This window comes from Augochlora pura, chromosome 10, assembly GCF_028453695.1.
Source record: "Augochlora pura isolate Apur16 chromosome 10, APUR_v2.2.1, whole genome shotgun sequence".
Taxonomy (NCBI): domain Eukaryota; kingdom Metazoa; phylum Arthropoda; class Insecta; order Hymenoptera; family Halictidae; genus Augochlora; species Augochlora pura.
The window spans coordinates 34,572,431-34,597,820 of NC_135781.1; the positions used below are offsets into that span (position 1 = coordinate 34,572,431).

Sequence of the window (25,390 nt, forward strand, 5' to 3'; positions counted from 1 at the left end):
TCGCCGCGCCCTTTTCTCGTTAAACCGCTTTTTCATCCCTTTGCTCTGTCCGTTTGCTATTTTACAAGTACGATGGACGCGTTCTTCACGGAGAGACACCGAACACAAGGAAGTTTGGTTATATGTGAAATTTTCTGGACATTCGGGACATTTTAAGACATATTTACAAGTAAGAAGAGTAACGTAACTTCTCGGAATCTGTTGCAAGCAGAGAGGTAAATATTGAACAACGCGAAAGACTTGGCTGACAGCAGCGTCTTTCAGAAGACGGAATCTTTGTCACTGGGCAAATTTGAAACAGATCTCGAATCAAGATCGTGCAAAAATTAGCATGCCTCCGATGGATCTCGTTAAGCAAAACCCATGCAGACCAGACGCAGGTTATTTGTAGGCTTTAGTTTTCAATTGGTACGAATTAGTGGCATCTTTAGTTTATCGGATGACGTCGGGCAAACAATTTATTCGGTTTCAAAATACAAATATTGGCGCGACTTGTTTTACCGACAGATGCTAATAGTACGTCCAACGGAATATATTTCTTTAAATATGAATTTGATAATTATATTTATCTATAATGTTAATAAAAATATTTATCGTGCCACATACATAAATATTTGTAATAATATAGCTTGATTTGTTTAATAAGATACTGCTTGACGAGCGTAGTACTGGCGAATTGTGGTGGATGATTTGAAATGCGTTCACGCAGGACGTGAATAATTTCAGTATATTATTTAACGATCTTTTCTACGAAATGTTGTCATCGCGGCCTCGGTAATTCTACGGTAAATATTCTCAGTTTTCAATCAATTATAATATTCTTTATAAACCAACGATATTTGTACAAAAACATGTCGATTGAATGTAAACCTTGTGAAAAGTAGGTTAGAATCGCAATGGTGTCGGTTGGCCGGCCTGTTTCTCGACAGCGTTTGTCACTATAGAGTGGTAGGGACAGTCTGCTATTTCTGTCATTAAACTGTGATAAGAAAAAAGCTCGCACTAATTCTGTCGACTGTATAATTACTCGAAGTTAATAGAATTTTAATGCAATGACGTAAACAACATTGCATAAAATACAGATAAAGTCTCGAAGCTGATGTTTCCTATTGCGTTTATGCCATTGCGTTGAGTGAAAGGAACAATGAAATCTTGTCGAGAATAACGAGAGCACTGGCCCGGTCGAAAGCAATAATCTAGTGATCCAATCTTGATGTTCTTTTGGTCCAGCGATCATGACGCGATTAAGGGGCAGAGCCTCTTTGATGGTAATTGTAATGGTCAGCTTCACTCTGCTGATCATTACTTATCACATTCTCAGTAACGAGGTCGAGGACATCTCCTCCAACAAGTTGAATCCGCGATTAAAAATAGAGGAAGTTTACCCGTTGAGCGACCTCACGGAAAACCCCCGTAGCATTGCCAAGAAACAACAAATAGAGTCTCATATACTGAACAAGCTGAAAAATGGGGGTGGTATGCTGTTCGGTGACCTGAATTATGGCAAGTCGTACGCAGACACCGTACCCCTATTCAAGGGTCACAAGATTGTGCACTTGGATCTGAAGGGTGCACCTCCCAAAGTAAGTTACTACAAGTACCTGCTGAAATTGCTCAAGAAATTAGGTGCCACAGGCGTGTTAATAGAATACGAAGACATGTTTCCATTCGATGGACAGCTGAAGAACATCAGTGCCATCAATTGCTACTCCAAAAAGGATATCCAAGATATCCAGGAGGTTGCAGAGGAAAACAAGCTCATGGTGATTCCATTGGTACAAACCTTTGGTCACATGGAGTTCGTACTTAAGTTAGATGCATACAAAGACTATCGAGAAGTGCCACATTACCCTCAAGTACTCTGCCCTACTTACAACAAAACGCTTCCATTAATTTTTGAAATGATCGACCAAGTCGTGGCAGCTCATCCCACTGTAAAACACTTGCACATAGGGGCTGACGAGGTATACCAAATTGGAGAGTGCACCAGGTGTTTGGAGACAATGGTCAAAAGACAGTGGGGCAAGAAGCAGTTGTTCTTGGACCATGTGACCAAAGTAGCTAGGTATATTAAAGATAAGTATCCGGGACTCGCCGTTCTCATGTGGGACGACGAGTTCAGAGAGATTTTCCCGCATGAGATCATAAACAGAGGACTGCACTTACTGGTGGAACCAGTTATCTGGAAGTATACCACAGATCCTGGAGCCACCTTGAACGATCAGCTGTGGGAGAGCTACGCAACTGTCTGGAAGGATGTCTGGGTGGCAACAGCGTTCAAAGGAGCCACCTTGCCAGACAGATACTACACCGACCTGGCTTACCACATGGAGAACCATCAACGCTGGTTAGAGATCATCAGCAGGTATTCTAATCAGATCACTTTCAAGGGTGTGATGCTGACCGGATGGCAGCGGTACGACCACTTCAGCGTGCTCTGCGAGTTGCTGCCGGTTGCTCTGCCATCGTTAGCTGTGAACCTAGCCATTCTGCAGGCTCCTGAGCTGAACGGGTTCCCCGTGGACGTGCCAGCACCTGTAATGCAAGCGCTACGCTGCGAGGGCATCATCTCGCTGGTCGTTTCAGAGCCTCAGTACGGCTGGGCCAAGTGCAGCTACCAGGGCGTGTCGATCTACGCCACCATCCTGCGGTTGTTCTCTCTGACCCAGGAAGTCGCCAAAATGGAGCAGGACAACACCTTCAAAGGCTGGCTAAAACCCTACAACATTAAGCACTCGTTCTCCAGCCCCGTCCACGTGGAACGCGCGATCGCTGACCTGGACAGACACAAAATGGAGCTGGTCTACATAGAGAAAGAAATGAGAAACGCCATGGAGGACATCTACGATAATTACACTATCCAAGAGTGGATAGAGACGTACCTGGCCCCGTTGAACGACAAGTTCACCGAACTTTGGGAGGCCAAGACGAAGCTCCTCGAGAAAAACGTTTGGCCGAGGAGACCGCTAAAGTACTCGGAATTATAATAACCATAAACGTTGAAAGAGTATAGGTACCATGCGTACAAGGTGTCCCGGTTCAGGGTTCTCCCGCGGTATCAATTGTAACGATTGTTGGATACGTCCGTCTCAATGGAATTCCAAAAGTAACGCGTGGAAAGACTGAGACGGGACAGGCTATATAAAAAGAGACTGAAGACGATATTAGAGTAAGCTACACGCGCTGGGACTTATCGCTAAGAGTCTCGATTTTCTAAAAACGAGCAACAATCGATGGTGTCATGAAATCTACCGAAGTTATAATTTTGCACCTTGTACGTTTAATATATAGAGAGCTCTACTCAATATTTCAATCTCAATCGACTGCACCGTCCGCGAGTTATCCTCGTTCATCCGATCGTATCCGATAAGTAAACGGGACTTGTCTGTTTCTTCTTCTTTTTTATTGACGAGATGTATATTTTTGCTGTTCCAGGAATCATTTTTACGATTGATCACGATCGTTCCGTATACCTGTCCTACCTGATTTTTACCGACTAATTTATTATCCGTATTTATTGACACAGTTGTGACGAATGCTTCCGATTTTGCATGTTCCCTCGCCAAGCCAATTGTTGAGTATACGCACACACATACTACACATGCATACTGTGCCACCCCTAGACCCGTTTTCTCTTGTTAAACCGCATTGTTCTCTTGTTGACTCGTTTATGTTTGTCGCCTACATTTACGTTATCTCGTACATGTAACGTTTGCATGATTAGTGCCATTGATGAATAGATCATAGGGAAAGTTCTACTCGCGATTCATAAAAAGGTATAGAAAGTTGGGCGATTAGATTCGTTCGACCGTTTCGCGTATTCGATGATTTGAATTTCCTTCGATTCGATGATTCCGGCAGTGAACGCGACACTGGTCTTGTTCCCAGCAATGATCGACGTTCATTGAGCATTGAAATCACCGGATTCGAGGATTGTAGCGCCAGCCACGATTATATGTACGTTCCAACATACGTACGGTGTATTATTCCGATTATTGTAAAAGTATTTTTAACATTGTTACGTCATCTCGCTATTAACATTAATTGCCACGAGTAGTAAGATTCTATTGATAAATAAATCTGTTTCTAAACCTATTGCGAAGACACCAGTGGTTTTTTATTGCTCCGACACCTCCAGATAGCGAGCGAAACGCGTCAGGTAACGATAGGAGAGAGTTAGGAAAAATATTTGAACATCTTATATACAATGCTCCGCGACGTATAGCAGTACCGTAGGTGAAAAATCATTCTCTAATGCAAAAATATTCGATCGATCCTCACTGCAACACGCACACCGCCGACTTCGATAGATGAGGATGGAAGGGTATGTGGCTTTGTTTCTTCGTCGGGATCCTTTTCACCACCTTCTGGATAGTGTGCATGTCGACCGTGTCGCCTATCTCTGCTATAATTATGGGTTTATAATAATCCTGGTCGGTTTTCGTCAGTCGCACGCCGAGAATCTGCGCTGCCAAATTCACTATGCACAAAGACACCTGAAACGAGACCTCTCCTTTAGACACGGGGGAGGGGGGGGGGGGGGGGGGGTAGAGCATAGACAAGGAACTAAAACTCATTGGAGCATCTCCGTTCGCAATGAAAGATTTTTACCGCTTCTCCGGTCCTTGCGGACACATCGTGCGACGGAAATCCATTGTCAGCCGCGAATTTATGGCTCCGATCTCTCTTCACCGATCTCTGGTGTTCCATGTCGCACTTGTTGCCCACCATAGCCATCAGGGGAGTTTCTTCGAAGCTGTTGTTCATTTTTCTGATCTTCTCGATCCAATCCTCCAGAATCTCGAAGCTGAATGTATTCGTTACATCGTACACCAGTAGAATGATCTGAAAAGGTCGTAGCTTTTTCATTAAAATCGTTCATTTCAATGATTTTTCTGTCTCTCCTTACGTGAGCACCAAAGACGTATTTATCCAGCATGTTCCCATGAAGCGCCAAGCCACCCACGTCCCACAGATGCAGATTCACGTTCCTGTAGTAGCCTATGCTCAGGTTCTTCAAGAAAAAGTCGATCCCGGAGGTCGGCGTGTACTGCCTGGTAAACTCGTTGTGGCAAAACTTCTGCGCGATGCTCGTCTAAACAGGGACCCTTGAATTTCAGTTATGGTGGATCGGGACGCGGAAAAAGCCGCCGTTCGGAACGCGAAGCATTTCGATCGCCTGCCTAACACGGATTCCGATGTCGATTGAAATTCGCGTGCCGCGACCGCGACCGCTATAAAATTAACTGCGACCGTCTCCCCCACAGTGCCACGGTACGATCAAAGAAACAGCTGCTTGTTAATTAACGAAGAGCGAAAGGCTTTCGACGACACGAAGATGCAATTTGGTTTAGACCACGACTCCCCTAAACGGAAATTACATCGCTCTGGCGAGCAGAACCTGGAAATTTCAAATGTTCTGCTTTGTTCGAGAACCATGGGCGTGCACCTGTGCGTGTCTGACATCGTGGCAGTGACCACTTTGCGCGAAAGAAATAAATCGATACCTGTACGTCGCTTCGTTCCTCCAGGAATAGCCAAAATTGAAAATGAATGCTCGTTTCAGGAGATCGTTAATCTCGGAAATTCGCTAACGGATCGGTGATAACGCGATGCAAAATTAGAGACGCGTGTCCAGAAGATGAAAGTTTCAGAATTAGTCGCGGTTCGAGACACTTTGGAAACTCACTTTGCCGGACCCAGAATCGCCGATCAGGACGATCTTGAGGCCCTTCGAGACCACCTCCTCCTCGACGTCGGACATTGAGGAAGATCGGGACGGGAGAACGCGGCTGGGAGACGCCCGGCGACCAAACTTCCGGCAATCATGCGAAAAGTCGTGGCGGCCACGACGGTTCTGCGTCGACTATAATGCAACATATAAACGAAGGGTCTGGCATGTGGCTAGAGAATGAAATCGAGCGAATCGACCGACCGGCCGTGGCCAGTGCGACGTCGTCGTCGCCGTCGTCGTCTACACGGCTGCATGAATAAATTAGCGAATAATCGATACGAGGAACGGCCGTGTTGTGTGCGTGGCGGTCTCGGCGTTATTGCTCCTCGAACAACTATTACAACTTCGCCCTCCGTGATTAATTGAACGACGATGTCGTGCGTCGCAATGAATCGTAACCTCGACTTTTCTGTCAAACTCTGTTCATTCATTTCATTTTACAATTACAGCACCGACATCGAGATTGTCGAATTCGATTAACAGGTTCGCGGTCGATGGAACATCGTTCTTTGGCAGTAGAGAAACGTTTGGCGGTGTTGGTCGCTTATGTACAGGCTCAAAAACGGTGTATAAAAATATATATATCTTGTATCTTGTATCTTGCACGTTGTCTTAATACTCGGAATAATGGGGTTCCCGTCCGTCGTCGCTACTTGTCCAGTATCTGCAATTCAATTACGTCGTTTACAACCTTTGTCGAATCGATTTCATCATTTGTAGCGTCGGCGTACCCATGTGCGATCAATTATATTCCTTTCTCTTGCCAACTCTACTGTAAATTTTCAGTTCTTCTTTTGCAACATTGCGTCGACAATGGAAAATACGTGGCGCGTTGTACCAAAGATAAAAGATAATCATGTTTACAAATCGCTATATAACTACCAACTATACGATAAGTTGAAGTCGCTTATTGACTTTTTAAATATTTCCATAGATACCGCTGAAGCTCACTGTTGCAATAGAAAACGAAAGGAGGCGAAAACAGCATCGACTGCTTAAACGAACCGATTAACCCCCTTGCAGCTCTATATCTCTATATGTATAAAAGCTACATTATGTTCGAGGTGTTCGCAAGACTCGAGTCAAGACAAGGAATTAAAAAGGAGGATGAAAACTCATGGGTACCCCTAACGCATCGGAACGCTACCTGATTCGGATTTCTGTTGCTCGGCAATGCATCGTGTGGAACATATACTCGAATCCCTCGCGTTTATATACAAATAGGTACTTGTTAGATAGAAAAAACGAAATTTAATTGAAGACCAGATCCTTGTAATTGGCCAAGAGGTAATAATTGGAGACCCTGCAGCAGGTTGTCGTTCTGACGACCGTCAGTCTGTCGGCTCGCTCGAAGTTCGCCTTCACGATCTCGTAATACCTTCCATCGCTGGAACATATGAAACTAATCAACGTCCCTCTTATCGTCGACTCGAGAATCATCGTTCGAGTTACCTTAAGCTGAGGCAACGCAGCTTGATGCATTTAACGCGCAGAATATCGATAGCTTTTTGACTCTTGTCCGAAAACCGCAGGTTCTCTGGGTCCCAGCGGAGCTCCAGTCGCTCAAGATTGGGACAGTTGTTCGCGATTCCATCCATCAGCTGATCCACGTGGATGTTCACGCCCAGCCTCTCGTTGGTTCCCATCACGAGGATCCTGAATACATAAATTACGATACGTTGCTACGGAAATTAGGAATCTGACGCAACGCGAGAGCACTGTGACGCGGAAAACTGGATTCGAGAGGATACTCGTCATCTGAACTTGGACTTGCATCATTTTACAATTGCATCAGCTGTCGTTGCGCAAGGTCATGGACCAGCGAGACTCACATGGCGTTGGTCAGGATCGGCAGAACGCTCTGCCAGAGCTGATCGGTGATGTGAGGCATTCCGGACAAAGAGAGTCCCCAGAGCTGATGACCGTATCTAGAGAGAAACTTGTGCAGGGCGTCGTCGGTCAGATTATCCGAGCTGTTCAAGTCCAAGGCGATCAGATTTCGAGGGTTGCCGAGCTCGGCCCAGGCTTTCAGAACGCTGTCGTTGAATCCGTTCAGCTGACCGGCGCTTAGGAAGCGAAGGCTGGGAATTCTGGACAGCATGTCGATCAAGCATTCGGTGGATAGGTCCGTGGCAGTGACGTCCAGCTCCTGGATGCTCGACTTTTCCCACTCGACCTGCATCACGTACTCGCTTTGAAGATCTGCAAAAAGATTCGCGATCATCTATCGAGCCACGAAAGCGATCGAGCATCTTTCTCAAAAAGGACTTCGTACTTGTTCCCTGCATAAGGAGACACTTGAGTCTCCTGCTCCTCTGGAAGAGAGTCTTCATCGTCGAGCCGGTGACCTTCGAGCAGAAATTCACGGCCAGACACTCGAGCTGGATGCAGTTCGAAGAGAACGCGTCGATGTGAGAGTCGTCGACGAAATTGATCCCGTAGAGATTGATCACCCTCAGATTTGGGGTGGCTGATTTCAATTTGTGCACGTTTATCACCTCGTAGATCTCCTCCTCTTCCTCCTCCACTTTCTCGTAGGTTCCTGATCGGACAGAATCGATTTAGAACGACATCTCGAGGCCGACATTGTCGGTTCTCGAAGAAACTACGAACCTATGAGATGAAGGATCTCCAAGCCGTTGATGAAATTGTAGATCTTTCTCATGAAACCCTCCATGAAGATCACCTCGGACAGGCAGATGCACATGTACTTGAGCTTGGTAGGAAAGGCCTGCATCTCGGAGAAGTCGTGCAGCTGCATGGCGGTCGAGAAGTCGAGGAGCATGTGGGTCAGGTTCGGACACTTGTTCGCCAGCTCGTGGAGGACGGTGTGCGTGATCAGCTCGATCGGCAGCTCGATGTACCTCAGGGAGGCGCTGAATCGCGTGCTGTTACCGCAAACGGTCCATCGATTATCACCCTAACTCGTTAAAAGACCATCCAGGATTCGGCGGAATCGTCGAGGAATTCGGTTAAGCGTATCATCGCCGGAAACTTTTTCCGACAGCTAACATTTGGCAAGCGGGACAGCTCGCGGACATATTTCGGGAACGAGCGTTATCTGCCAAAATTCTCGAGATTTTTTCACCGATTCCTCGGTGATAGCTAATGATACCGATCGTCGGCTACCTGATCAAGTGCAGCAGATTATCCAGCGAGCTGACGTGCAGTCCGCTGATCTCCGGCCTCAGGGAGACGTGTTTCCAGAGACGCGTGTCGTAGGCGATCTGTCGCCACCTTTTGCAGACACGCGCGACTCTGCAAATCTCACGATGCGACAGGTAGCTGAAGACGTGCATCACGATCTTGTCGGGCAGCTTCTCTATAGTCTGAAACAGAGCGAGCATCGATCATCGCTTGGGAACGTGTCTCGTTTCGTTACGAGAACTCTCGCCGGATCGTCGCTAATTCGCCTAACTGTTCTCCCTAGGAGGCTTCCTTGGGCTTTATCGCTGAACTTACGGTCCCCGCGAATCGACTTTTAATCACGCCGCCCTCGGAGACGAACATCTGGGACGTCTCCACGGCGATCTGGCCCCAGACGTCCACACCCCCGAGATCCATCTTGCCGTTTGATCAGGAACAACGCCTCTGGACACAGGATGATCTATCGACGAACGACAGAACGTAACGTGTCCCGATCGAACGATGGAATCGACGCGGAGGCCCGACTCTCGGCTCTATTTTCGATCGGACTCCACGATCTTGGAAATCGATTATACCTTGTCGGAGAAACTTTGCACCACCCGCGAACACGCGCCGATTTTTCACGGGGAGGGGAAACGAAACCGGAGCACCTCGTCAACTCGTTCGCCTGTTTTTCTCGAACGTCTCGCCTTCGGCAGCGTGAAAATCGCGGCGCACGTCGGAATTCGGGGATACAGAAGTTCTAAGTCTTCACGGCATTTCTAATCGGATCGCGCCTGCGCGTCGTCCTAAATATAAGCCTTGGAAGACCCGTCTGTGCTTTAATTTTAAACTCGTCACCTGCAGCCAAGGTGCATTTCCCTGTGTGTCTCCCGTGAAACGTCAAATTCGAGACGAAGTTGACGACGACGCCCGATCGCGGTGTCCCTGTGAAACGTCCAAGATATCGAAAACCTCCGGGATATCCGGGATTCGATCGACGAGGCTGGACAATATTTCTGTACGATGTTAATCTTAGTCGTCGGCTAGCCTTCGATAGAATTGTTCGCACAATTTGCTAAAAATTTATCAAAGTATCGGGAATTTCCGACTTGGAACACGTCCGACACGAGACCGAGCCCCGTACACGTGCGAATGAACCAGAAAAATCTGGCTTTCTAGCAATCGAAAAACCCATGGACTCGAAGCATCGTGTGCAACATATTTTTTAATGTAAAAACTGCTCGCTAGAGTTGTCCTCGTGTGTTCCGATCAAACAGCGAGACGGATAACAATAACCAGACACTCGATCTTGTCTATAGACTCGTTAAACAATTGATATCTTCCCTCAATACTTGTACTTTCTAGCGATAGAGAATATTATCGAGCGTGTACGATAACATTGCGCTTGGAGGGCCTCACCTGTTACCAATCGGATTGCACTTGACTTTTATAATAGCTGCAGTATCTGCAACGCGAAGCGTATCGTTAAGCAACAGCACCGAACATTGATAAAAACCTATCGATTGCATTTTCCAGATTCACAGAATCCAGAAGCACTAGCTTACTTAATCCAGCACTTTTGGATTTTCATCGATTAGAAAGATTTCACTAAAATAAAATTGGTACGTTCGCGAAACAATTACCCCAGTATGTACGATTTTATGTCGATGAACATGATTGCCGAGGTCCTCTCGGGATATAGCGCTCGTTGCATGTTCCACGTTCAATTGATGCCAGGTGCTCATCGCAGCAACTATTTAAATCGTCCTCCAGAGTCGACGGCGGACCGGTCCGAACTGTTCTCGATCAAACAGGATAATTAAGGAAAATCGCGCGTCACGGAACCCGCGGATCACAACGTCCTTTTGTTCATGTTATCCCGCGTTTCAACCAACAGCAAAGGAAAACGAAGTTGCCGAAGCGCTGCTGCAAACGGCGAACACCAATTTGTCAGAACGCTGCTGATTTACTGGACCAAACTAGGGTACACTTCAAACGGCGTCTAGCTTAATTAGTTATAAATAAAGGCAAGCCGTCAGGCAACCAGACGAGATAAGAATAGGTAGAACCCATTAGTATACCCTAGCGAGTGGGGCTAGAAAAGAAGTCTACCTCCGGGTCGCGCGTTGTTCTACCGTCGTTCTCAAACACGTTTACGCAAACGCGATCTTTTTCTCCAGCGAGTCAAAATCCCAATCAATATTTCAGCTACACTGGAATTCGTTTACCGTGTTCGGTCGTCTAATGACATCGTTTTCGTCTCCTTCCAAGGTGTTTAGCTGTTGAAGGGCTGCCTCCACGCTGAGGACGTTCCAGTTGGACATCCGTCGCATATCCATGGTGTCTGGTCTCGTGTTCAAGCATCAGAAGACTATAATTTCGAAAAAGAAAAGTGAGTGTCGTCGACGCACTGGCAACAATTGACACGCTCGAAACAATAGAAAATTGAATCGGATGCACTACCACGATGTTCGTTGATGCCAATGTCTTCCGTGCAGTTCCTGTCCACCGAAACGATAAGCAGATTTCACAAAGAGAGATTCCCAGGGGCTGAACGAGAACGATTTATTGCGCGACGCGAGCAATGCAATTCTTTCTTTAGAGAAAGTATCCGCCGCGCACGTTCCGCGGATTTTTGGAGCGTCGTGTCTCGACAAGAATTACGTAATCGCGTGCGAAACAATTTTATAATTTGTCCGCTTCTCCGCTTTTGTTCCGCGGCGGCACGAACGCCCGATCCTCGACGCCCGCACAAAAATCGACCTACTGGCCCATCGTGATGCTCTTGTGCTAAGCACTCTGCCGGCTCTGGTTCGGAGGTAAAAAATGTAGCTGAAATAATCTTAACTTTCTGTCGATTCCTAAAATAGAGTCGCTGGAGTGCTCCGCCACGCAAGGATGCACAGCCAACCAGGGCCGCCGCGCCGCGGTGTGTTGCGCGACTTTTTGAAAATTTCACCGCAAAAAAAAACCATCTGCAACCGCGTTTGCAGCGGCCAATATTCTCCTTTTACGGCAATCATTTGTTGCATCGTTGACAAACGCTGGGCAACTACGGATGGTACGAGTAGTCTCAAACTGTTTGTCTCTCCATTAGATCGAAACGTTTCTAAAAATTTTACCATTTTGCGATTCAATCGTCTGAAAAGAACACGATGAGATTATTTTTAAAATGACATGAAATCAGGATCTCACATATGCAACATTTTTACAAACGTTTAGAGGCATTAAGAGATTCCAAAATGCTATTGCAGGGTCGAAAGTGTTCATATTTCTATAGGAAAGTCTCTCATTGAGTCAGCTAATTTCTAATTTTGTGGAAGCCATTTTCTGTTATCGTTTATTAAGATTGAGACCAACAAGAGAAAAATAATGGTAATGATTTGGACGAATCCAGCTATGGCTGCCATAACTAATCGAGGATGTCCGACGTTCAAAGATTACTTTCGTGGTTCTTGCCAAGAGAAGAATTCTTTTTTAAGTCAAAAGTGCAGAACGGTAGAAATTTGGTTTCACCTGAAGCAATTGGAAAAATTGTGCTCGAGTGCCTGCGAATGCATGACAGTTGTCGAATATCCTTTTGATTGCAGGCCAAATAGGTACCATTTGGCACAGCGCCATCGGCAATTTGATTAATTAAGGCCACATATATTGTCAGCAGAGCGACAGTGGCGGCTTACAGAATCTTGCTCGTCGTAAATTTCCTATACACATATCGTTTACAAGCGTATGACTAATCTGTTAACATTTCCTCCCACCGAAGGAAAAAACGAGCTCGGGGATTTCCAAATGTTCATAGCACAATGGTCGCTTGTGTCCTGTGAATCTTAATTTGATATGATCTGCAAACAATATTTTTTAATTGTCTAAACTTTTATTCCCTCCACCATGTTTGTGACGTATCGAGGAAGATGGCGTTATCGGTTCTCCGTTACCGACAGTAGATTTACGAATCCAACACAAACTCATTAAATGTGTTTACCGCAGTATCCAGCCATTCCATTTGCTATGAAAGAACATTGGAATATCACAGTAATCAATTAAATTAACAAGATTCAACCCGATAGAAATCTCGATTTTTATTCGATCTAATAACCAGGACGGAGACGCAATCGCGACGCGTTATCAATATCAACTTCATTGTTTCCGGTCTTTGTCTTTCTGCTAAGTTTATCAGTTACAGTTATTGCGCGGCTGCTTGTTTTTCGAAACAAAGTGTGGGTATGTTAATGGATTTTCAAAATGGCGGCCGGGGAAAACTCTGTTCAATTTTACAAACTCGATGACAATGACAAGATAGTATGTTTCTGTTACCACATCCTATTCCTACTCGCATGATTAATTGGAAACGATTACATCGGATATATTATTATCACTCTAACTTTTTTGCAATCGAAAAATTGATTAGTTTGCGTTTTTATCGCAGCAAAGTAGTCGTGACACGATAGCGACAGATAATTTAACACAAATACGGCGATAAGAACTAATGAAAGTATCTGCGAAAAAATACGCTGCTTATATTAGCCTATTTAAAAAAACAGCTGCGCATTAAACCGTACTGTATATTTGAATCTCAAGCGTCGATGAATTTCAAATATGTATATATCAGTTACGAATACAGCGTGCAGTTAAAGCATCGCCATTGACCTCGGCTAAGTATTTATTTTTGGATGATCGAAATACTTTTGTTCTTATTAACTAAACAATTTTCAATTATACAAGTGATTCCACGAAACTGGTACAGCCTGTACATATCGACGTACTCAGAGTTTATCTTGGCCGCCTTCCTCCCTCTCTCTCGTCGCACTCTCTCTCTCTCTCTCTCTCTCTCTCTCTCGCTGCCCCCACCGTAACCGCCTGTCATGCTAGCGCAGCGCCTCGGTGTCTATAAAAGGCTCTGCAATGGCGGTAACGCGCATTATCCGTTGCGTCGATATACAGAGCAGATGACAATTGGTTCTCAACTTCAACCAATAATAACAAAAATACTAACGACGACAACAGTGCGATCTTGATCATCCAGAGAACAAGTTTAACCTTTATCCACGCAGAAGAGTGGTAGACTTCGGCCGCACCTAACCTAGAACAAGGTTAGGAAGCTCGAAAGTGCGTTCTATCTCGTGACCAGTTGTGCAACCGTGCTTCTGGCGGTAAAAGTGACTGCTTCGATCGATTCTGTGACAGGCCCTTTAAATCGAGGACAGAAGAACTCGAAGGGAGAGAGAACTGGGGTGATCGGAGTAGATTTACGACGGCCATCGTTGATGATATGAGACGACACCGCGTTGGAGACGTTACGAACGAGCAAACCGAGCAATCCAAGGGGAGGAAGAGGCTATAGAAGAAGTAGAAAAAGAAGAAGAAAGCGCGGGAGCGTAGACGGCTGAGAATCTGTCTTGATTGGAACGCGTTTCTTGACAGCCGTTGCCCGCGTATTCATCGTCATAGGTCCGATTCCGGTGCTATTGTCCCCGCATTGCGGTACTATGGAATAACAAAAGGATTGATTTGACCGAAGAACCCGGCGAAAGTAGAGGCGACGACCGCCTGATTCGTAACGTCCGTACTCAGTTCTCAGTGTAGGCTAGTCGGGCGTACGATAGTCGTTGTCTCGACGATAACGTTCATTTGCCTTTTCACGAATTTTTGGCGCGCTGTTAAAACTGCGTTGCAACGCACAGGGGTGCTGCACATTGAAAGAGAGGTTATCTTCGTGTAAACAGACTCACGAGAACCTAAAATCTAAACGATCCGCATCATAGACTGTGATCACTGTACGTCGGCTCTTTATCGATCTCGACGGTCCAAGTCTGATCAAAATCGTCGAACAAAAGGGGGAAACTGCAAAGAGTTTGATTACCCGGTGTTCGACACAAGACGCGCAAATATGGCGGCGAATGTGAGCTCGGAATCCACCGGATTCCTTTATGAAATGGTCGCCGAAGATTTATGGACGCCATGGGAGTCCACGATGGAACATTTCGTTTACAGCCCGTGGCTGTTCTCGCTGTTAGGCAGCACGATGATCGGACTGAGTGGCGTCTTCCCTTTGCTGGTCATCCCTATCGATGAAGGTGCCAATTTGAAGACTGGAGGTAATACTCATTTGTTTGCGAACTCGAACGGCCGGTGACTATGTCGCTGTGTTTCTTTGTCTCTCTGTCAACTTGACGGTTGTGTGAACCGACATGAATCGAAGCATTATCGTGTTTACTACTGCAAGACAGTCGCAACGGTGTCTTCTACGACGGAAGGTTATGTGTACGTTTCAAACGCGGGAAATTATTCACAATAGGTTAGTACGGATGAACCAATCAGACGTGCTGTTATGTCACGATCGTTCTATCTGCTTTCGGAAGATATCATGAGTGACGTCTTTCGAAATTATTTTGCAGTAAAATTGTTTGAACGGTTATTCCAAGAGATTCTATGCAAAATTCTTGTAAACGCGTGCTTTAGAAATTGCTTTTTATCGCGGTGGTTAACGTTATAAATCTGATCGTAATCGTACATGCATATTTATGTTCAGCATGTTTCGAGCAAACTCGTGCGCTCTTCTGACCTTTATGGTAATGTCATTTTCACGTCTAACTACTACATTTCGTAAATACTCATTTCACCTCCTGGCAATCCGTTCACTCAATAATGGTTGTATAATGTAGAAGCGACTGTTGACCAAAGTAATCATCGGAGAACTTAAGAAGCTATGAAATCATATACCGATAGGCGACGTTGTAATCGTACGACTGTGAGGACGAGCGACCTCGACGTGTTTAAAATTTTAAAAAGTGTTCAAGCGACCTTGAACTGGCATATTTTTTTAGTAGACTATAATTTTCAATGTTAATCGAATTCGTTGTTCTGGCTCAATAATGGCGGGTCGATAGGAACACGCTCGAATAGTTTCTCCGCAGCGGAGAGGTCCGATTACTCGGCGGGAAAACCGACTTACGGATTAACGCGCAGAATGGACTTACGATTGTAATTCTAACTCTGTTACGCATACATTTTTCTCGGCTGACAAATTTGTCGTGCCAATAAAGTGCAATCGATCAAAATAGGAAGCAATTTCGTATCGTTAACAGTGTTTTGCCACGCGGATGATACGGATATTCGTTGCGGCAAAAGTCAACAGTATTTACAATGACATTTGAAGTCAAGGACCGTGTCGATGCTGGATTAGAGCGCTGTGGTCGAAGCCTTGCGCAATGAGAAACGATTGTGTGCCACGATTTCACTAGAAATTTCCGGACGATCGTGTCGGTCTACTTTTCTGCAACAAAAATCTATCGAAATATCGCAATACCCTCGCAACTTTCCTCCGCGTCTATTAACAGCTTGTTTGCGACACATTTCTTTGAACGCCGCCGATCGCAAAGTACTTTGAACCGTGTATTTTTACTTGGAACTATGTATACTGTCTCGCTTTTTTGCTCCGGTTTCAACGATTCGGGCATAGATTGCTGTATTGCGAGTACAACGCAATGTTCGGAAGCAATTCAGGATAAAAATAATGATGTGTTATTACGTCAGATAGAATTCTCGGATGCTTAAAAGAAACGCACTCGGCCACGTGGAGTCACTCTGCTGCGCATATTGTTCCTCGCGTCGAAAACCGTTGCCAACCAGTTCTGCGTAAACATATTCTTATCTCCTAGAAATAAATAATAGCGATCCATCTTTACATTTGACAACGTAGATAAAGAAAGTCTCGCATCATCTTACGGTAGTTAGTTTTCGGAAAACCCGTGTAGAGTATTCTTCGTTGCGCTCGGTGCTCGTTCTACGCCCATGCGGTTGAGCAAGGTCGTGGAACTAGTTGCCGGCAGAACACATTTCAACAATGGAATCCGTGGATGCGACATGACACGCGAATGCAATTCTCTATGCATCGGTACCGAATTTGAATTTTCAGAAAACCATTAACAACAAGGAATAGTCTCTGTTCGGCGCGCAATGGCGTCAGAAATCAAAGGGCAATGGATTATCGAAAGCATCGATCTATGTTATAGTTATCGATCTATGCTGAAAACCGCGTCGACGCTTTACTGGAACCATCTACTTTCAAGTTCCTTTCGTACTCGAGTAATTGCTGGAAAACTAGAAAATTGCGTTGCTCGCAACGTGGTAATTCTCGTTCGTATCGATGCCATGCTCGAAGGTTGTACAGTTTGCTGGACACAATCGAGAAAACAAATTAAATGTCCAATTGTTTCGTGGGTGAAACATCGGTGTCCATCGTTCCCGACGACACCTGCGGATTCAAGGACGTCGTTACATTCCGTGTCGTTTAACGCTTTCCGACGACGGTGGAACTTTATATTATTCATTAGCAGCAAGTTCCATAACAGAAATACAAACTATCCGTGCACTCGCCGAATGCGTTTGCTCTTTAACCGGCAACGGTTTCCTGTTTACGGAGGTTCGGTAATTATTATACCACGTTACTGTCGATCGTTGCATAACTCCCAGACATTGTACAGACTTTTTAATAAAACGATGCATATAATGGAAAGCGAGCTTTAACTCGCTACAAGCTCGTCGCCGACCAAATGGACGGTGCTGTAACAAAATGGCGGTCGGAGACGCTCGAAAGAGGCTGGAAGAGACTTTGTTGGTCAATAAAAGGTTCACGGAAGCGATTCGTAGTTATCGAGTTATCGCGACGGCCAAACACATGGAAATTCAAAAATTACGATTCACCTGCTCAGAAATCGTTTCTCGAAGAAAATCTTTCGATCGAGTCCCAAAACTTGCTATTCCGAGCGCGATCGAAACCGTCACCGATCGTTTCAATAACAAATTACATCGGAGACATTACATTCTTCAAACGCCCATCCAATGTTTACGCCTTTTACGCCGATACCTCTTCGTTTGCGAGTCTGACAATATCCTCCAAAGTGACGAGATCTCCGCCGATGATATCTCGGCGCGCGATGGTCGTCGACCTTCTTCGAGAACAGGCTTCCTGCCGATCCTCACCTCTTTCTCCGTGGTTTGCTCGCGCAACAACCAACAACCAGAATAGTTTTTGGTCCCGGTTTTCGTTACGAAACGCCAATATCGGCGATGCAAACTTATGCAATCCTTTTATCTGCGATCGATCGTTCGTATACCGGTGCCAGCCTCTTGTCGATGATCCTCTAATTGGCGCCTTCGATTCAGCGGACCTCGTCCGAATCCGGTTACGTATTTATTTATTTATTCCGCAACCTTATCGTTCTACGATAGGCTTTTTCGAAGCGATCCCGTTTTTGAAGAAACGCTACCACTTCGTCGGCATCATCGTTCCTCTATTATTAGGTATTCCAAGAAGCTCCAACTGCGCGAGCCTTCGTATCCGTGCGATTCTAGGCGATCGTTTCATTCAATTTTCTCGCGGCGAATTTTCTTGTTTTTGACGCGACGATCATAAATCAATCCGAGCCTTGTTACTATTCATAAGATAACAGTTTTGCGAAAACTTGGTTAATGGTCGCTTAATGAATTTGACATATTCTATCGTTCGATTTGCTCTACGAAGAAATTTTGCGGAGGAATTTCACGGGGACTCGATGGACGGTTGGTCTGCAAAAATAGTAGAATCAAGCGACGCGTTAAATTACAATTCTGCTGGCCTATCACGCCAACGACTGTTCTCGAATGAATCCATTATCAAGCCAGTTCTCGGAGTTCCGCCCACGAGCATAATCGCGCAGAGACGTCGCGCGTCTTCATTCCTTCCTCGATCCGATCGTATCGCATTCGATTTAAACTTGTCATCGACGCGTCCTTCGATCACCAGTTGTTACACCCGGAGGAGATCTGCTGCATCGAAACTGTTTCTCTCCGCGCGAATTTACGGGACGATCGATTTTTCTATTTTAAAACCGGACGGTGCTTTTTGTAACTGATTTTCGTGCGGCAAGCTGTACCCCCGTAAATCGAATCTGTTCTCGTTCGATCGCCGAGTTCGTTTAACGAATTAATCGCTCGTCGCGCGTTTATTTCTCCAGTTTATAAACTAACTCCTGGCTCCTCGGTTTGAACGTTCAAAGTCTTCCGACCTCTTAGCCGTGAATAATGAACGGCTGTCGATACGCATGACAAATCCGAACGTCTCGAGGTCTCTGCTACTTCTAGAAATAACGTCTCGACACTCGACCAACTCAAAATCCATAAACAGCCAATCTGTGATTGTAAATTGGCGATTAGCAATCTGTACAATCGACCCGACCAAAGAGCACTTCAGTGTGGCCGCTCGTAGCTTACCGGTAGCAAGTTCATGCCACGGTAGATAATCGACGACTATTCGGCGCGATTCTATCGCGGGGTATTGTTGCATTTCGTCGAGTTGATATCAGGATGGTCGTTCGGTTATTTCCACGGAGATTCACCGCGTCGACAAGAACGCAGTCGCGTCCGACTGCATCGACAATGCAGCGGCCAGACAATTATTAAACCTCGCACTTGTTTCTGTAATTTTCCCGGTGATTTTTTCGTAGCACAGCTATCACACGCGCATTCGTTGTTATCGTTAGACGCGAAGATATTGTCTCTCATCGAGGAGAAAATTGGCGATAAAGTCTATCTCGCGACGATCGACCGAAACATTTAGATAGGGTCGGCGGTGAACGATCGACGATAAGCCGTCGACTTTTCGTCGACCATACCGTTCCGACGACTTGTTTGTTCTGCAAATCGTTATCCAGATGTAAAACATTTTCGCACCGGCTCCTTCGCTCCGCTGTTATTTTATACGAACCGAAATCTCTTGCATAATGGAAAACGCAAACGCGCAACGTTAGTATGTTTACCGAGGCAGCGAATTTTTTTGCAGAATCAAAATTGCCTGCGCCAACTATAAGATTTACAGGATCGGCATCGACTTTGTCCCTTGAACATTTTAATGAGACGAAAACAATGTTGCAGTATTTCTGATAAGTAATCGAGCGTCGACTTCTCTCCCTCGGAGCGTCGCAATCGGTGCGATAATGACACCTAATTGCAGTGCGATTCACGGATGTCGTTCACTGAAACGTAAATAAAAGGTTTCGTCATGATGATTCCACAAGGAACGAGGAGGAAAGACTGGAAAAAGAGATCGATAGAGAAATATTTGGGGTATTTGTAAGGATAGTCTCCACTCGCATGGTAGCACGCGCTGATTACCGAGGAAACGGGGCGGCTTGTGCGACACAGAAACGAAAAGTCTGACGCGGAACCGGCATTTTTCACGATTCGCTGATTCGTTATCGCATATGCGCCGCCACCGAAGAGCTTGCCCGCAACGGATAACACAGATTTATCGCGTCGGAGGACATGCCGTTGCCGCGCGCCAAAGAACTATCTTCGAGCGTGTCCACGATGGTAGTTGACTTCGTTCGAGACCGAAGCGGTCTACATTCGCAGCATCTTCGCACGCAAAGAAATACAAACGTCGTCACGTTCTATGAACTCGTTAATAGTATCCACTTAATATTACGTTCCGTATATGTGGATCAAGGCTCGTCACAGCACCATCTTGTCGCAGGCAGCAGCTTCGGTGCTCGCGTTGAAATTACCATTTTTCTAATTAACAATATAATTAGCAATTTAAATATAAGCCGAAAGTAATCATAAATTGAATAATAATCGAAAGCTTTCGATTTTCCGGAAATTAATTTCATTTTTTCGACGAGGGAAATATTTAGAGGAAATTGTGTTCCATAACGTTTTTGCCATCTTTCTGGTAACTATGGAATGCTTTACATATTTCGAAAGATAGTCGAGGATTGCGCAACTTGGAAGCTCCCCGGATTAATCGACGGCTTTGATTTGTACACGATTTCGATCGTATTACAGATACCGATACGTAATTGTTACGTCGTTAACAAGAACCGATTAGATCCGATTCGAAGCGATAGAGAACGTACTTGCCGATTAATTTCCGTCAACTATATTTCGATAGGCGAGAATCGCGTCGCTTGCTTTCATAATATTTAATTATTCCGCAACGAATATTTTCTCGGAATCGGGCCAGGAAGCGAAATCATAGAAAAATGATCACGTTCTCGCGAATGAAATTTGCTCGGTTGACTCGGTTTGCTCGGAGATATCGAACCACCTCGATCATTCTTTAACATGCTCGGTGATCCCTGGCACAAAGAAGTCAACCGAGTGCAAAATCGTTGTCGGCGCGAGAATTTATCGCCAGACGACACACAAAAGCAATTTATCGTCTCGATACCTGTGCTCTGGGAGAAACTCGCGATGGAAATTCGTTAATGTTGGACCGTCTACGCGTTCACCGACTAAGAAAGAATCCTGTGAAGTTCTGTGAAGAAGGAAACACTGATTTCACGTTCTGCGGATTGCTAAGAGGTCCCAAGTGAAAGTCTTGTTGGGCAAAAAAGATAACAATTACCATGGTAGCGACTCTGTTCGAAACGTAGCGTCGCAGCCTCACAGTCTCTATCCACCTTCCACTTGCGAGTCGAACTTTTGTGCCTGCCTAACTTTGATCGGTGTTTAATCCCTATTTTTCCAGTAAAACGAATTCTGCTTGCTCAATTTCCTCCGGTATTGTGGAAATTCCAGCGGTGCGTTCTAACACGATCGTGTATATTTCTGTTACAGACGGCGCTGGTACGCTGAAAATACTGTTGAGTTTCGCAGTCGGTGGCCTTCTGGGCGACGTTTTCCTGCATCTGCTGCCGGAAGCATGGGCGAACGGTTCGCTCAAGACAGGTGAGAAAGGCTCTTCGGGTTGGAATCGAGAATTCGAACCTGGCAAATGGAAACGCCTCTAATAAATTATTGGCATCCGTGTGACGACATGTTGCAATTGTTCCGTTGCGTGATTCAATGAATCATGACTCACGGTTGATAACGACGGACATAGTCACCATACGGAGTGATCTTTGAAAGAAATGGGGAAGCAACGTCGGTTCAAAGGGTGATAACGCTCCTCGATATTGCATCGATCGATTGACGCGGTTCTAAGTATAGAACCCGAGCTCTCTGGATCACGATTAATCGTGCATACACGCTTCATGCGCTGCGCCTGCAATTCGCATACTGAAGCAAGGTCGTTTTGCCTCCGTTCTAACAGTTTCGAGGCTCAACGACCTTTAACCTTTTCTTCTCGAGCCAACATCCGTCGAGTCAGCCTCGACGATTCCTCCTCCTGTATCCATCGCACGAAAAATTAAAAGCGGTCGTTCGCCCGAAATGAGTTTAATTTCGAAATCCCGGTTAGCAGGATTCGATCGATTCGCCTCGGCCAGGCAACCATTGCAATTCTTTCTGGATCGTTCGCCTAAAGTGCTACGCATTTGAGCAACCCAGCAATTGATCGTATTAGATTCACGCTAAACAGATTTGGACCGCAGCCTTGACTAGGTTGTTCGTGCTTTGTGAAAGGTTATAAAACCGCCATTATGCATCAGTTGCTAATTTCAATTGTCGGCTGTCCTCTTCTGAATGAAATCGTCTCGTCCTAGTCCAGTCGCTCGCGTTCGGTCGCCGACGACACCGATTAAATCGATGCGACCTAGGAATGCGATCTCGCTGGGATTTCAACGAGAAACCCTTTCTGTTCCAGCATCGGATGCCGAACATCCGTCGATGGCTACCGGTCTGTGGGTTCTCAGCGGTTTCCTAGTATTCGTCATAGTGGAGAAGTTGTTCAGTTTCGAGCAGGACACGGAAGATGAAGAAGAGGAAGCTATAAAAGACGAAAAGTCGAATATCGAGGCGAACAAAGAAATGGAGAACAATAACTGCAGTATTCTGGTAAATGGGAACCTGAAGAATGGAATGTCGAACGGATACACCAAGGCGGACATCCAGAAACTCATCAACAATGTAATTAGATAACAATTTCTCCCTTATGTGTCGCTAAACACGATTGGATATAATTCATAACATACGATTCACAGCTTCAGCCATTTTTGGAGAAGACGAACCGCTACTCCCATCTGTCCGACGAGTGCAAGAATTCCTACAAGAAGAACGGTTTCGTCGGCAACGGCATTAACCCGGTGCTCTTGTACAACAAGCTCTCCAATTCCCTGGAAGAGCTCACAAAAGAAGAGGCTAAAAATATTCTGCACATATTGAACGAGATGAACAATTTTATAAATGGGCTGTCAAAGTCCCGTCCTGAGAACAAAATAGTCCCCGTCGAGGCTGCCAGTGATAGAAAGACTGTGAAGAAGGAGAAATCGAAACACATAACCGGATATCTGAACCTGATGGCCAACATAATCGACAACTTTACCCACGGCCTCGCGATCGGCGGTTCTTTCCTTGTGTCTCTGCGTTTGGGGGTGCTCACCACTTTCGCTATACTCATTCACGAGATACCACACGAAGTCGGGGACTTTGCTATTCTACTACGTAGCGGATTTAACCGATGGGACGCTGCGCGGGCGCAGCTCCTCACTGCTTCTGGTGGCATTTTTGGTGCTATGGCTGCGGTGCTATTTTCTGGTGGCGAAGTTGGTAGGTTTCTTGCTCAAAAATAGAAAAAAGAAAAAATAGGTCACTATCTTTTCTATCGGTGCTCGGTATATACCAAATATGGGCAAAGATATTAGATTGTAGCAACTATACCCTATGAAGCCAGAAAATGTAATATCGCTTTTATTTCTAGGGGCGAAAACGAGTTGGATATTGCCATTCACGGCGGGTGGTTTCCTGCACATTGGCTTGGTAACCATCCTTCCCGAGTTGCTTAAAGAGTCTAATCCCAAGGAATCAATGAAACAACTGTTCTGCTTGCTCTTGGGTATCAGTGTGATGGCGTTTTTGACCATTCTTTGCGACTAGAATGGTCTTATTGTTTCTTGAATTTAAATATCATTATTTTTGGTAGTTTATAATGTTTGCGCGTATTGAAAGTAGGTTTTTTTATGTTAATACTCTGTACGCGTCGGAACAATAATTCGAGTTGCCATGTGAAGACAACGTTCTTTTGTAATACTTGTTGCTCAATATAGACGAGTCTAGGAAACAGATGAGTCTGCTTTAAAATAATCGAAAACGATGATCAATGACTGATCGAATTTATATCTAAATTCTGTAACACGTTGTATACTCAAACTGACATGGAATGAGTTCGCAAATACTTCTACTTCGAGATTATACGTTATAGATGTTTCTTTGTCTGCGAACGTGTTGAACGTCCACTTATAATTGCAATTCGATACAACGTACACAGACGTGCTTCTGATTATACGCATTCTGTATATTCTAACGAACACAGTTTATGTTCCTTTTGGAAATAAAATGAGAGAAAAGAAAGAAGAAAAAATTGCGTCGAGAGTATTAGTACGAATTCCTTTTATATTTTTCGATCGTTTATCAGGGAGCTCCGTGTTATCGATTTACATTAATACTTTAAGAGTGATTGTTAGAAACCTGACATAGTCTATACACGCGAGAATATGTACGTATGTTCCTCTGTAAACTATTAGTAAAACGAATTGTCTGTGAGAAAAAGGCATTCCGTCTCCGAAAGTGTCGACGTTCGTAAATACTTTCGTTACGTGGGAAGTTACACGCCGCGGAACGAACATTCGATTTGTAAAATCAATCCACCTGTACATAATGTTTATACTTCCTTGTTTACTGTATAAAGACAAAGAAAACACAAGTTAAAAAGTTCGTACTAAGAATTTCTATATGCAGCACGTGCCCCGAAAGATGTACGTTTAAGTTCCTGAAGAGGTCATTGTAAATAGTAGTAGACTGCGGGTTTCATGCATCAATTAAACAATATGAAACATCAATAGACCATTATACTTCATCTGTTAATAAATTTTCTAGTGACTGTGCCATATGTAAAAAAAACTTTAACCATTTTCTTTCAAATTATTACAAAAGGAATTTCTACTCTTTTACCCCAGATAAAATAAATTAAAAATACAATTAATAACGAAAATTTTTATTTTGCACGATGATCCGCAGTCCAGTTATTAGCTTTATCGATTTTACCTTAGGGAGAAAGATTACTATTGCGAACATGAAGGGAAACAAAGAATATAGCTCATAAAAGTAACAATTAATGGAAAAGGTTGTGTAAAAGAGTCTGCGAAAATTGATATGTAGATACGCAATTGCTGCGTTAATTAAAATTTGAGGGTTTCTGTAAAAGTGATGCATTTGAGAGACGTCATTAGATTATACTTTGACGAAAATATGAAAGATTCTTCTTATTTATCAAACACGGGAAGCGCATATTTTCTAACGTTGCACAAAAATAATCGCGATTCTTGTACTTAAAACACAAAAAGGCATTCCTACTCTATTTTAGAAAAAAAAGAAGCTACACTTGATACGTGAGAGCGGTCTTTTTTTAATAATCTGTATATGTATAGCTAGTGCTACTCTTACAAAGCTGATTCAGTCAGCGACTTGACGAGTATATTTTCTATGAATTACGTCTAAACGAACAAATTGTTCACATGTAATCAATTCTAATTTGAGAATAAAGTATGCTATTCTGTAATATATGTATAGCTCACGATATCCTGATATCGCTTTTTAATATTTTTAAAGGCT

The 25,390-nt window shown here is 44.6% G+C and overlaps 4 protein-coding genes across 8 annotated transcripts; 2 read left to right on the top strand and 2 right to left on the bottom strand.

Moving 5' to 3' along the window:
• Nucleotides 1-687: 687 nt before the first annotated feature.
• Nucleotides 688-4,491, top strand: LOC144475964 (hexosaminidase D). The gene has a single exon (XM_078192430.1). It carries the CDS (start codon nt 1,236-1,238, stop codon nt 2,985-2,987), a length of 1,752 nt encoding a protein of 583 aa, XP_078048556.1. The 5' UTR covers nt 688-1,235; the 3' UTR covers nt 2,988-4,491.
• Nucleotides 4,278-5,764, bottom strand: LOC144475547 (ras-related protein Rab-28). The gene is made up of 4 exons (XM_078191543.1): nt 5,690-5,764; nt 4,910-5,095; nt 4,612-4,845; nt 4,278-4,463 (listed from the first exon to the last, which is right to left on the bottom strand). The coding sequence occupies exons 1-4, from the start codon at nt 5,762-5,764 to the stop codon at nt 4,278-4,280; spliced, it is 681 nt and encodes a 226-aa protein (XP_078047669.1).
• Nucleotides 4,976-11,628, bottom strand: Fipoq (F-box/LRR-repeat protein FipoQ). Of its 5 annotated transcripts, none has more exons than XM_078192435.1 (10): nt 11,327-11,628; nt 11,092-11,234; nt 8,864-9,063; nt 8,348-8,622; nt 8,010-8,276; nt 7,567-7,936; nt 7,187-7,390; nt 6,882-7,121; nt 5,690-6,398; nt 4,976-5,108 (listed from the first exon to the last, which is right to left on the bottom strand). In XM_078192435.1, the coding sequence occupies exons 2-8, from the start codon at nt 11,200-11,202 to the stop codon at nt 6,986-6,988; spliced, it is 1,563 nt and encodes a 520-aa protein (XP_078048561.1). In that variant the 5' UTR covers nt 11,203-11,234; nt 11,327-11,628; the 3' UTR covers nt 4,976-5,108; nt 5,690-6,398; nt 6,882-6,985. The 5 variants fall into 5 exon arrangements, with proteins under 5 accessions (XP_078048561.1, XP_078048558.1, XP_078048560.1 ...); XM_078192432.1 differs by having other exon boundaries at nt 6,882-7,136; XM_078192434.1 differs by lacking the exons at nt 11,092-11,234; nt 11,327-11,628 and adding exons at nt 9,197-9,341; nt 9,457-9,476 and having other exon boundaries at nt 6,882-7,136.
• Nucleotides 11,629-13,769: 2,141 nt separating this feature from the next.
• Nucleotides 13,770-25,337, top strand: Zip99c (Zinc transporter Zip99C). The gene is made up of 5 exons (XM_078193729.1): nt 13,770-14,958; nt 21,461-21,571; nt 22,428-22,690; nt 22,765-23,329; nt 23,481-25,337. The coding sequence occupies exons 1-5, from the start codon at nt 14,751-14,753 to the stop codon at nt 23,654-23,656; spliced, it is 1,323 nt and encodes a 440-aa protein (XP_078049855.1). The 5' UTR covers nt 13,770-14,750; the 3' UTR covers nt 23,657-25,337.
• Nucleotides 25,338-25,390: the final 53 nt, after the last annotated feature.

What these genes read in the sequence shown, in the direction of transcription:
- LOC144475547 (XM_078191543.1), bottom strand. Translation starts at nt 5,764, where the DNA reads ATGTCCGACGTCGAGGAGGAGGTGGTCTCGAAGGGCCTCAAGATCGTC. An exon ending in GCGATTCTGGGTCCGGCAAA is followed by an intron (nt 5,096 to 5,689) that starts GTGAGTTTCCAA and finishes GTCCCTGTTTAG; the next exon opens with ACGAGCATCGCGCAGAAGTT. An exon ending in AATACGTCTTTGGTGCTCAC is followed by an intron (nt 4,846 to 4,909) that starts GTAAGGAGAGAC and finishes CGACCTTTTCAG; the next exon opens with ATCATTCTACTGGTGTACGA.
- Fipoq (XM_078192432.1), bottom strand. Translation starts at nt 11,202, where the DNA reads ATGGATATGCGACGGATGTCCAACTGGAACGTCCTCAGCGTGGAGGCA. An exon ending in CCGATCCTGACCAACGCCAT is followed by an intron (nt 7,391 to 7,566) that starts GTGAGTCTCGCT and finishes TTATGTATTCAG; the next exon opens with GATCCTCGTGATGGGAACCA. An exon ending in CTGCGTTGCCTCAGCTTAAG is followed by an intron (nt 7,137 to 7,186) that starts GTAACTCGAACG and finishes GACGTTGATTAG; the next exon opens with TTTCATATGTTCCAGCGATG.
- LOC144475964 (XM_078192430.1), top strand. Translation starts at nt 1,236, where the DNA reads ATGACGCGATTAAGGGGCAGAGCCTCTTTGATGGTAATTGTAATGGTC.
- Zip99c (XM_078193729.1), top strand. Translation starts at nt 14,751, where the DNA reads ATGGCGGCGAATGTGAGCTCGGAATCCACCGGATTCCTTTATGAAATG. An exon ending in GAACGGTTCGCTCAAGACAG is followed by an intron (nt 21,572 to 22,427) that starts GTGAGAAAGGCT and finishes TTTCTGTTCCAG; the next exon opens with CATCGGATGCCGAACATCCG. An exon ending in ATTTTCTGGTGGCGAAGTTG is followed by an intron (nt 23,330 to 23,480) that starts GTAGGTTTCTTG and finishes TTTTATTTCTAG; the next exon opens with GGGCGAAAACGAGTTGGATA.